The 11,824-nt window shown below is 46.6% G+C and overlaps 3 protein-coding genes across 3 annotated transcripts; 1 reads left to right on the top strand and 2 right to left on the bottom strand.

The window, feature by feature from the left end:
* Positions 1-92: 92 nt before the first annotated feature.
* Positions 93-4,446, bottom strand: F5Y00DRAFT_10639 (cortical protein marker for cell polarity-domain-containing protein). Its single transcript, XM_048003851.1, has 2 exons — positions 462-4,446; positions 93-409 (listed from the first exon to the last, which is right to left on the bottom strand). The coding sequence occupies exons 1-2, from the start codon at positions 3,928-3,930 to the stop codon at positions 174-176; spliced, it is 3,705 nt and encodes a 1,234-aa protein (XP_047867420.1). The 5' UTR covers positions 3,931-4,446; the 3' UTR covers positions 93-173.
* A 1,590-nt stretch (positions 4,447-6,036) lies between these two features.
* On the bottom strand, positions 6,037-7,503 carry F5Y00DRAFT_10601 (SNase-domain-containing protein). The gene is made up of 2 exons (XM_048003848.1): positions 6,980-7,503; positions 6,037-6,921 (listed from the first exon to the last, which is right to left on the bottom strand). Exons 1-2 carry the CDS (start codon positions 7,346-7,348, stop codon positions 6,502-6,504), a joined length of 789 nt encoding a protein of 262 aa, XP_047867419.1. The 5' UTR covers positions 7,349-7,503; the 3' UTR covers positions 6,037-6,501.
* A 78-nt stretch (positions 7,504-7,581) lies between these two features.
* Positions 7,582-11,058, top strand: F5Y00DRAFT_229845 (uncharacterized protein). Its single transcript, XM_048006828.1, has 8 exons — positions 7,582-8,433; positions 8,533-8,869; positions 8,917-8,965; positions 9,160-9,425; positions 9,477-9,734; positions 9,801-9,860; positions 9,908-9,971; positions 10,027-11,058. The coding sequence occupies exons 1-8, from the start codon at positions 8,148-8,150 to the stop codon at positions 10,894-10,896; spliced, it is 2,190 nt and encodes a 729-aa protein (XP_047867418.1). The 5' UTR covers positions 7,582-8,147; the 3' UTR covers positions 10,897-11,058.
* The last annotated feature ends 766 nt before the right edge of the window (positions 11,059-11,824 follow it).

The following is an 11,824-nucleotide window of genomic DNA, read 5'->3' as shown; positions in this document are numbered from 1 at the left end:
TCGATATGGCATCGATTTGCTGACTCTCCGTAGTAGTCAGGTCTATTACTGTTTGGTTCTAAAAATTGCAGTACGCATGTATAAAGATTGGTGGGTGCCGAGAAAACGCCTTCGTCCTAGGCTCAATTATCGCAATCTCATGGCATTCAAAGTAGCCTTGTTGACGGGACTCCTTAAACATGAGGAGGTCCCGGTCTACCTTGGCTTAAGGAATTTAGTAGCTCATGCGGTGGTATCCGCTGCATACCGCTACCGCGATCGAACATGGATGTAGGAGCTGGGACGTAACCCTCGCGCTTCTTGCGGTATCGGTCTAATGCCAGACCAGACAGTACAATGAGTACCATGAGACCTAAGGATATGGCTAGCCCAATAAGAGCCACAAATACGAGGGGCATACCACTATCACCTGACGACAAAGTTAGTGGATATACAAGTAGACATTCAGACTACAAACTTACTTTGGGAGGTAAAGAAGTTGTTCTTCTCTACGAAGATTCGGGATATCGACCCGGGCGTGCCGTCGATACTTGAGGTAAGTGCGTAAGGTCGAACCGTCGTGCCATTGAAGATGACGCTCGATGCTGTGCCAAATCCCGGTATCGCAATAGAGCCGGCCATCAAGAGGACTTGATCGGAAGCGACAAGATCGGATGAATCGTGAGATTGAGTCACCGTAAACATCTGTAGGCTGCTGATTACGGTCCCTTGATCGAACGTGACGCCAGCAGATTTCCAAGATGAGCCATCGTGCTTCATCAGATAGGTAGAACCATCAGACTGCGTACCGGCAACCCAGATCTGCTTTGAATCACTACTCGCAGCAGTTAAGGCATTTACAGGACCTGGTAGGTCTGAGGCGTCTGAGTATGCACTCCAATGAGAACTTGAGACGTCATAGGAGGCCAGAAAGGCCCCGCTATCATTGAGGGTTAGGTTACCACCCGCGAGCAGAACTGAATTGCTCGACCACATCATGCAGTTGACATCGCCGTCAAGTTCAAAACCAGGCCGATTCCACTGGCTAGTTCCGGTGTTAAAAAGACAGACGCTAGGACAAGGAAGCGAACCGGCTCTCTCGAAAGAGCCACCAACATAGACATCTCCAGTCTCCGGGCGGACAGTGACAGAAGAGACAGTTACATTGTTGCCAGCGAGAGCAGGGGGCTGCGAATTGAACGATTTGGATGCAAGATTGTACGAAATGAGACCATTAACAGCAGACCCCTGAGCAGTGCCATTGACTCGTCCGCCAGCATATAGATTGTCGCCCTGGATCGCCAATGATAAGAATACTGAGCTTTCGGATACTTCGGCGCCTAGCCCCGTCACGGAGTTGGAATCTGCACCGTCAATGAAAGCTAGGTTATAAATAGTTGAACCATTAGACGCATTCGCAATAAAGTGCCCGCCAAGTACCGTCACGTTCTTCCCATCACTTGCGTAAAATGCTCCTGTGACGACGCCAGCAACGGTATCAGTACCGTTCTCTAGGTTCGCGCGCTTCGAGAGTCCATCCGCAGGGGTGCTAGACTGGCTGGCTGGCGGGTGAATTTTGATGGGGAAGTTGCCAAATCCATTAGATACGGTTGTAGCACCATATGCGCGGAGGACCTGAGAAGATATCGATCCAGCATATATAGTCTCATTATCTGATACTGCTACCGCCGTCGTAAGAACACCATTTAAAAACGGAACTGGAGTATCCAAGTTCTGCAACCAGTTCTTTTGCGATTTGACCCAGACTGCAAAGCCTTGCACCTCAGCAACGTCATTATTGTCGAATGCTAGAAGGTGTGTAAATTCACCAGTTAAGGCGATGACGTCTTCTGCTGCGCTCTCGCTGAGGTTCATAGTTGTTGGTACAATACTTGTAACCGTTCCGTCCACGCCGGCTCCGAGTGGTGTCCATTGGTTACTTGAGCTGTCGTAAATCGCAACGTTTGCCAATCCCGGCGTCGAACCATTCTGGGTATTGTTGAACCGACCACCAACGAATAGACTATTGCCATCCAGGTACATCGACAAGACTTCGCCATTAATGCCACCGTCAAGGGTTAAAGTCTTCCCATCATTGTCGATAGCAACAATGTTACGCTCGCTGTCGGAAGTAAAATTACCGCCGATATAAGTTCGGTCTTTGCTGGCGACTAACGACGTTACCGCGGATTTGGGTTCGAATGAAGAACTGAGCTTGATAAAAGCAGAATTGGCAAAATCAGAGGTCTCAACTGTGGCCTGGCTGGGATCGTATTCGAACAGCCCGTTTAAGCCACCAGTAGAATTTAGAAGCTCGAATCCAACTCTTTGGGCTACCATCACGAAATCATCGCCGGGAATAGACTCAGCTTGGCCAGGTACAGGTGACAAGGTAATACTGGGCCTGAAGGAACTCGAGCTAGCATCAACAGAACCTATATGAAGTTGGTCATATTTGTCGTACTCGTTAGTCTGATACAAAGTTATCGGGTCCATTGTTTGATTGGCACCAGTTGACGTCAATGTCCCTGATACCGTAACCTGACCACGTCTCTCGCAAGTGTTATCCTGAAGACATCCAGGCGTATATAACTTGATGATGTACTCTCCAGATTCTCTGATATCGGGGTAGAACACAACAGAAGCAGCGTCAGAGGCGACTGGTTTCGGTAACTGAGCTGATAGATATTGAGCGTAGCTTTGTCCCGACGGGGTCACTGTCCATGTTCCTGTTGTAGTCGCTTCTGAAGGCGTTGAAGTATTGGCGCAGCTAGGTTCGTTAAAATCATTGATCGCGAAGGCGAAAATATCGTCCTGGAATAGTTCAATCCCAGCCAGGCCTCCACCATTACCATACCAGGCGGAGATGTCAAGTCGAAATGCGTTCATCCCAAGCCGGTTTACAAAGTGGAAGTCCTGGAATTCAACCGAAGAGTCGTCGCTAAGCGGGCACTCGCTAGTACACGTAGAGTTCTGCTTAGTGACCGGGTCGATGTAGGTGAAGTTCATGATACCGTTCAGCGGCTGCGCAGTAAATCTCCAAGTCCGAGTTCCCCGACCATCCTGGTGAGTATTCCATAGACGAAGTTTAGTAGGTTCAAACCCGTAGTTGAACGTTGCCCTCCATGTTCCTGGTGTATTGTCCTCCAAGAGCCAAGCATTACCAGAACCGTCAGTCCCATTGGTTTTACAAACAATGTTCTTCGGGTCATTGAAACCTGCGGCCGATGTGCTCTGATCAGCTTCGATAGTCGCGGTAGAAAGATTTATAACCTGGCCATCAGGCGTACTCGGCGCACTCGTGTTTCCTAGGCCCGTAAAACTTCCTCCGAAGATTATATGCCCAGTAGGTGCCTTCGTAATCGAGTTGACGGGTCCATTAAAGCCAGCAAATGGTAGACTTGCCCAGCTTTTCGACGCAAGCCACGTAATCGCGTTGGTAGAGTTTGCTGCCCTAAAGCTACCACCAACATAGACCTTACCAGCTGAATCATCGCATAACAAGCTATTAACTTGACCCGAAAGATTAGCCAGAGGAGTGACTTTGGAAGTATTCGGGTCGAAAGATGCGATGCCTGATGATTGGACACCTCCTAAGCTTGTGAAGTTGCCACCCAGGATGACCTGCCCTTGAAACATGCACATTGTCTGGATAGATGCGTCCGCCTCTAGGAGATTGACGAACACCCCATTTGGAAGACGCGTCAAGAGCTGTTCAGATCCATTAGAACTGAAAGGCAGCTCGGACTGCCTATCATATTGGTAAAGAGAAATGCCGCTAAAGTCACCGGCGATTCCAACCCTTCCAAGTTGATCCGTATCGAGATTCGCATCAGGTATCTGATTAAAGGTGATCGCTCCCGATAGCGACGCGAACGATGTGAGGGCAAGGAGCCATGGCATCGGAGCATGACTGCGCTTAGCGCAGCCCTGGCGGAATGCTATTTTCATAGCTGCTTTGACCTATGGCCGAGTTAAGGCCAACGTGCCCCTGTCTCGACAATACCCAATTTAAAGTTTCCCTATTAACGAAAATCTCGTCTTCCAACACGGCGCAAACTCTTTATTTTCCGACGGAGTCCATAACCTCGAAGAAATCGATATATAGTGCGCGCGCGGGAACTAAAGTTAGAGGCTAATAGGTAAGTGCGGATTGAAGGTGTCGCGATGTATCGTGTTATTGCGAAACAATTACTTCTCGAGAATAGGTACAAGTTCAGCGTCGAAAAACAAAAAAACTAAATGAGTGGACTGGCGGGAATCCCGAGGCGACAAGTGGTATCAATTAAGATTATAATCTTCAACTGACTTTTATTATTGTACTCGGCCGTCGGGACGGATTGCGTCGTCTCCTCGAGTTCCAAGATTTAGAGGAAAGTGGTCCTTGGTGAGTGCCCGGATCTAGCGGTAATAATTAGAATGGGCTGTGCTGCGGTACCCGAGTGACTAGTGTGTTGTCACTAGGTGTGGGGTGGTGCCTGCACTGGTACCCTATTAGCTCACGTCAACCACTAAGATTTCCTCCAATTTTAACCTAAACTAGCCTTTCTTCAAAGGGAAATCCAAATCGAGATGAAGGAAAGTTTATCATTGGAAGAAAAAACACAAGACGAGGTAGATAGTACCGAGGCAATCCTCTATATCAATTTAACAAGCAAACAATTACAATGTGGAACAAAAATAACCCCTCGCTCGCCAAAGGAAACATCTAAGGAGTGTAACGAGGAGGAAGGGAGACTTATCACTGACCAGTACTCAAATGATACCAATGCACAATGCAACGGTCGTCCGATGGTATCACCTTAGGAGTGATGTGTACGGCCAACTGTACTACCGTGACGAAAAGCAATGCTTTTCTACTGATAGGCCACCACTGGATCCCAGTCTCGTAAACTGGATTGTTTAACTTGATTTTTGCTTGGTTGCGTGTCCAGGAGTAGGAACTTGAACAACGACAGGGACTAGGTAACTTAGCCCAATATGCCAGTGCTAGTTTTTGAAAGTGTCTGGCGGTGATTCTTCGGAAACGAGCGACGTACGGATGCTGTATAAATCCCTTTTGGTGGTGAAATGAACGAATGTGGGAAACGGTAACGACGCGATCGAACTTGGTGTGTCTTAATTGTCCCAGAACTTGGTGCTGTCAAACGTAGTCTGCCGGATAATGCTGTCCTCAGATCAGGGGTTTAGAGGCAAGTGTTGATTGGATCGTCAAAAAACGCGAACGAGTGACTAAAAATGAAAAACGACTGCTGTGAAAAAAGAAAATGCCGTATTGGCGAGGATAGTGCAACAATATATTGTTACACGCTTCACGTATTAACCTAGAGTAATAAGGAGGTAAAAGGAGTGACAATACTCTTTGGTGTTTTCTGCCTCTTCGTTGTCGAACGTCGAACGGGTGAGAAAAACGGCCAGCGTGCAACAATAGGAAGAGCTAGAGCGAAATGTGCAAAGAAGGGAGAGGCTTGGGAGGGTCTGCACCTGCAGTAGCGTAATTTCTGCTATGTAAGAACCTACACTATGTACAATACGTACCTAACCTAGCCAGCCAGCCAGCTCGCCTGGTGCAGACAGGGGCTTACAGGGATCGTTCCTGAGGGAAGCCACAATCTCGTCTTCCCAATCTGTAACTAGGTAGTCTAGTCTCATCGTCCAACTGCAAGTGGCCGTTTAAAAGAGGACTAAGGGTGGAATCTAATCCGAGCCAAGTCTCACGGGCGGTTTTCTCGTGTTTCTATTATGCGAATTTCATCATTACGCCGGCTGATCCCGTACTATGTAGCATAACGGCTTCTTTAACAAGATTATCTGAATAGCGATTATCATCTCCGACAATACAAATCGGTATTACACTCCGTATACATCTTATATACAATTTATATGTAGTTCAATAAAATACATACATAGGTAACCTACTTCAGCTATATACCTCCTAAAAAGGTAATTAGAGGCTTACATTTAGATGATCGTCAGCGTCGAAAAGCTAACCAATGACAGAGTAAGCAACAACAACTCTTTCCAATTTTAACCCATAGGATCTTTTATAATTGCTTTGCCGCCGCCGTAACGTCGAGCGTATACAATCACCGAGAAAATAGCGAAAACAAATACCAACCCTTTAAGACTACGGACACGGAATTAAGCATGTAGGAATTCAGGGGTTCGTCGAAACATGCAAGATGCAAGATGCGAGATGCAAGATCCATTAACCTAACCGCGGTCCTGGACTGAAGAAATATCACTATACTTGCCAGTCGCAAGAGATTCCGGGAGAGCGCGGAGATCCGCACATAGATCGGATAGAATTGGTTGGTTCATCCTCTATGCACTCCTTCCAACTCCGCCTTCTGTTTTCTACTAAGTGGCTGACCCAATATATACGGTTTAAGGCTAAGCCTTATGTGCTTGCCCATCTCACAAATTAAGATGTTTTATTCCGTTGGTTACTTTTTCAATGGCATAAGTCACAAAATAGGAAAGTCTGATAGAACTAGTACGATTAAACGATATCATATCTCATCACTTCGTGTTGCTATTTTGCGATTCCCCCACGCCCATTCGGGTCTTATAATCGCGAGGGCTTTCGAAGAATTGCGGGTTGCCGCCCCACATCCCTCTCTTCGCAGCCTTTGCCTTACTCTCTGCGGCCTTATACTCCTCCTCAAGACCACCAAATTCAGCACCAGTCTTAGCCTCGTATGTTGTAGCCAGACCTCGCTTTAACATTTCCAAGCCAACATCGCGGCGGATCAGGAACCGCCTTACATATACGGTAGCGACGATACGATCATACTGGTCACGTCTGTAGATCTTTGCTCGAACCCTTCGCCCAAGTATGTATTCGGATAACCAGGCGAGGGCATCCGTCGAGAATGGTTGGGCGGGCCGTCCCCAATGAGCGCCTTCCGGTGCGTCAATACCGGCGATACGTATAGGAATCTAAACCGTTCAAGAATTAGATACGGAGAGCGGTCAAATAGGGTCATGGCTGATTTACCGTCTTATTCTTCAACTCTACCTTCTTGACCGGGACCTTTCGTAGCCATCCCCACCCCGCTAGACGACCACCCGGTGTGTGGTATAAATGGAAGTTATCTCCATCTCCGACACTCGTAACTTGACCGAAGATGCTTCTCCTCCTGAAAGAGCTCGGTCGGATGTGTATAGTGCCGGGGATGCGACGCAGGTATGAACGATAGATCTGCAAAGAGGCGACAACGGTTGTCGTTACAAGCAAAGTCGGGACCCAGTTTCTAGGGTCTTTGTAATGTTGCCAGTCGGTTCCGTTTAAACTATCAGACCAGGAGACTGGTCGTCTCGAAGAATCACCGTCTTTCCCAGAGGCAGAGGTGAAAGGCCATACCATTATTGTGATTTGGAGAGGTCGAAGACCAATCCCTGAGTTGAAAGTAGAAACTGTTGCTTATTTTGGAGTCCCCAAGATTAAACCGATCTGACCGATCAACAACCAACAACCTTGAGACTTTCCCCAATAGAGCAAGAACTAGTCTTATCTTATCAGTTTGCTTGCTGCAGTGCCACCTTAGCCCCCTAAGCAAGCCAGGTCAAATGTTGCATCTTGCATGTGTGAAACAGAAAGCCCCGTCGACGTCAATGTGCAGCTATCAATAGGTAATATCAAACTTAAAACTATACCGATAAATAAGAAGGAGCTTGGGAAAGCTCAAGTAGCAATTAAAAGGTAGTAAAGCACACATAGCCAAGACATCTCAACTCTACCTAAGGTTAGGGCACCTAAAGCTTAACAACTTTTATTGCTTTTCAGAGACGGATGTCAATTTGAACGTATATATTTTCATAAATCAGCTTGTTGCACGTATGGTATTCACCACGAAAAATATATACCTACCTATCACACGAATCCAAGGCATCTTTAAGCATCAGCTCGTCCTAACGACAACGATATCCCGGAGCTACGTCAACGACAATCCACGAACAGGCAATCGGATACCACGCAGCATCTTATAAGAGGCTTATTTCTCCATTAATTAAGTAAGATCCGCAATCATTGGTTGTGAAGCTTGATGCTATTTTATGCACCTCCATTGGTTTAGGCAATTAGGATTCTTCGAGATATATTGCAACCCGATGGACTAAGTGCAAGTTTGTACTTCTTCTTTGAATGCTGATCTCAAGACGCCACCATGTTAAATCCTCGTCGGCGAGGAGTTCGACTACAAGAGTCTGAACACCAGCCTCTTTTGAATCGTGTCTTTTCTGGCCCGCCAGAACAAGAGCCGCCCCTCGCTAACGATACGAATGACAACCTCCACCTACCGGTGTATACAAATATACATAGGATACGAAGAGATGTCATCAGCATAGTCGAAGACTATCTCACTTTCGAGCAGTTAACAGACCTCCGGCTCAATATTTCAGTTGTTCGGCCGTTAGTAGACAAGTTATACGAGCAGAATGACATATCTATCGGTACGTGTACTTACTCGTTGCGCTAAGTTGTTTATATACTATATTTCATCCTAGTACCTACTTGTATAGACTATGAAAATGAAGCTAACCACGAAATAGTTTATTGTTTGCTCGTAAACCGCTTTCAGTTTCTCCGTGAGCAGGAACATATGACCAATAGAGAAAATGTTCACTTTACACGGGCGACCCTCTGTGAGCTCGTGGCTACGCGCATTCTAAGACGTTATGGCGATGATAATCCGGGCTCGGAAGGACTCCTTCTTTTAGCTAAAATTCTGGTTACTGGGTTTGGGCCATTTCAGAACGCTCCGGAGGAAGTTCGTGAAGAGGCTTTTCTTGGTCCTACGTGGAGCCACAATAGGACTTTACCGGCACTTGAGGTGGCTATCCTAAGTAGTAGCAAGTATTTTCTTAGTTCTACACATTGTCAAAAAGTGTAAGTTTCTCCAGCTGAGAATCCGCCACGAAACTCACAGATATTAGTGTCAACGCAATCTACATTGGACAAGTCATTTATACTCCAACCACTTTTGGTATGTATGAGATTGGTTCAACTTCATTATATTAGCTCGTTTTCTCCATCTTCTTGTCTTTCCGAGTCTAACAGGATAATAGTATGTGACCAAAATCTTTTATTTCGATCGAAGCCATCCATCCTCTAGCAGGCAATGTTCTTATGATAAATTAATCATATACGACGACTTATGTGATTGCTAACGCTAGTAGCTGGATATGATACCCGACCGATACAAACAAAAGCCTATCTCGTTATACGATCCCCGTGAGGCACCCTTGCTTAACCAGTATCGACTGATAGTGCCTCGCACGAGAAACATACTAGAAATAACCCAGTTCATTATCCTACTTACCTTATATCTCCTATTCATGCTCGAGCGCAACCCGGAGTATTTGAGCGTTTTTGAGATGGCATTTTCGATATACGCGTTCGGCTGGGTTCTTGATCAGTTTGCAACGATCTTAGCACATGGATGGTAAATTAGTTCGAACATTTTTATGTCTTTACCTACTAAATAAGATAACAGGAATGTATACACGCAAAACCTTTGGTCATTCTTGGATGTCATGTTCGCGTTGGTCTACTGGATATATTTGATATTAAGAATATACGGTTGGAAAACCGGACAACCCGGACCAGGCCAGCAAGCTCTTGACGTCCTTGCAATGGGAGCTCCAGTGCTCGTACCTCGGCTAGCGTTCAACTTATTATCGGATAACATAGTGTTCCTATCCTTACGATCTATGATGGCGGATTTCACTCTACTTACAGCCTTGGCAGCGTGGTTCGTATCCCCAAGCACACTGCGTGCTGCTACCTGATGAAATTCTGTGAAACTAACGACGGCCAGGTGTTTTTGTGGATTCCTCCTCTCTATGGTGTGGCTCGCAGAAGGGCGTCACAATACCGTGTAAGTATTTTGGTTGCAAAAGCTCTTCATATACTAACCGTCCACAGAACTATCAGTAAATGGATGCTATGGATTTGGTTCGGCTTGGATGGCACTGGCATTTCACGCTCTGTGAGTGAGACTAAACACGTTTCTATGCTTGCTTCCCTAACATCATATCCTACAGGGGGAATTTCACTGGCTTCTAGGACCGACCCTGATGGTTGCATTCGCGTTCCTAGGTAACACACTATTCCTAACCATCTTGGTTTCGATGCTCTCGAATACGTTTAGTAGCATTGTCTCCAATGCTACTGCCGAGATCCAGTTCCGAAAAGCGGTCATGACGCTTGAAGGTGTGAAAAGCGACGCGATATTCGCCTACCAACCTCCATTCAATATAATTGCCCTGTTCGTATTGGTTCCGATGAGATTCTTTGTTAGTCCTCGTTGGTTCCACAAGATTCATGTAGCAACCATCAGGGCAATCAATCTACCGGTGCTACTCCTCATCGCCGGGATCGAGAGGCAGCTCCTATGGTCGGATACGGAGTTGTTGGAATACCCGACAGAACAGCTACCAAAGAAACGTCGTACGCGGAGCTGGTTTTGGGAGAGATGGAGGATAACAAGCCACAGGGACATCCAGGCTGTTTTTGATATTCCTCCGCCGGAATCAGTTGAGCGCGAGATTGCGGTCGACGATGAGCTAACACGCCATATGATTCGAAAACAGTTTGCTCGGCAGCAAAGTTCGACGCTATTAGAGTCGAGTAAGAATCAAGACAACGAGCCGAATCAGCCGCCACCACCTAAGACGCCGAGTCGCAGGGATTCTATAGCCCCATATGGGATGCTATCAGACCAGATACGAAATATCATGAGTGAATCGTCCGAGATCGAAGACCTATCAAGCCGTTTAGGCAAACTAGAGAGCACTACCTCGAGGATTGAGCAGATGCTAGCAAGGCTGTGTAACGATAGGAGTGGTGGTAGCAATGGTGATGATGCCGGAACCACCTCGGAGCAGAGGGTCGATGATGGTAATTGGATATAATATCTTGACTTACCTACCTAGCAGCTATCTATGGTAGCATGTCTAAGCTCTTTCAAATTAATAAAAGCGTAGGCGTACGAGATAACTTGGAGTAAAGGGGGTATATATCGAAATCAAGGATTTATATAGCATATATTGAATACTGTGTTAAGAGGGACCGAGCTAATTACCTATTCATCCTAAAAGCCACTGTGAATAATGCCACAAAGAAAAAAAAAATTACACCGATACACTCAGCTCTATTGATGGTGTAAATCGGGTGACGAGAATTGGCAGGCACATGGAGGTGCGTAAGTGTTTGTGTAAGTCAAACACGCACCTGCACTCCGGATCCTGAGTTCAGATGAAGGAAATGTTCCTGCCGTCTTTTGCGTCGTGATATAGTTATTCTTTCCTAGGTAAATATCAAATCCTAGACGAATTTAAACCTGATATTAGACAAAACACCATCTCCTAACAATATCAGCTATATCTATACCTACCTATCCATCTACAAGCGACTCTACTCGCCGAGTAATACACACTACGCGACGCATAATAGGAACATGTGTAGAACGATCCGTGCGTATATTCCCTTGAAACATAACATGGCACGCCATGTATACCTATATACCTGTTATACTAACATGGCATACGTAGATTTCCGCAGCCGCTGCTGCAGACACCACTGGCTGCAGATCTGGCAGCCGTGCTATCCCGGCATGGGGTTCAACACGTGCAGCATGTTTGGCGACGGCGTCGCGCGCGAGCCCGCGAGCATTGCCGACGCGGCGGGCTTGTGTCCTGCCTGTCGCTTCTCGGGCTGCTACGACAAGAACAAGACTCGCATGATCATGGATATTAAGAGGCGCTGGCGCTGGGGGTTCGGCCCGAGTAAGTACGATCCGGGATGCGAGTGCGCTGTTATGTGAGATGCGGCGGGTTGGGT

Source organism: Daldinia vernicosa, assembly GCF_022497035.1.
Source record: "Daldinia vernicosa strain CBS 139.73 unplaced genomic scaffold F5Y00scaffold_10, whole genome shotgun sequence".
In the NCBI taxonomy this organism is placed as follows: Eukaryota; Fungi; Ascomycota; class Sordariomycetes; order Xylariales; family Hypoxylaceae; genus Daldinia; species Daldinia vernicosa.
Note: the sequence above shows the minus strand (reverse complement) of the source record. Positions and strands in the feature narration are given on the sequence as shown.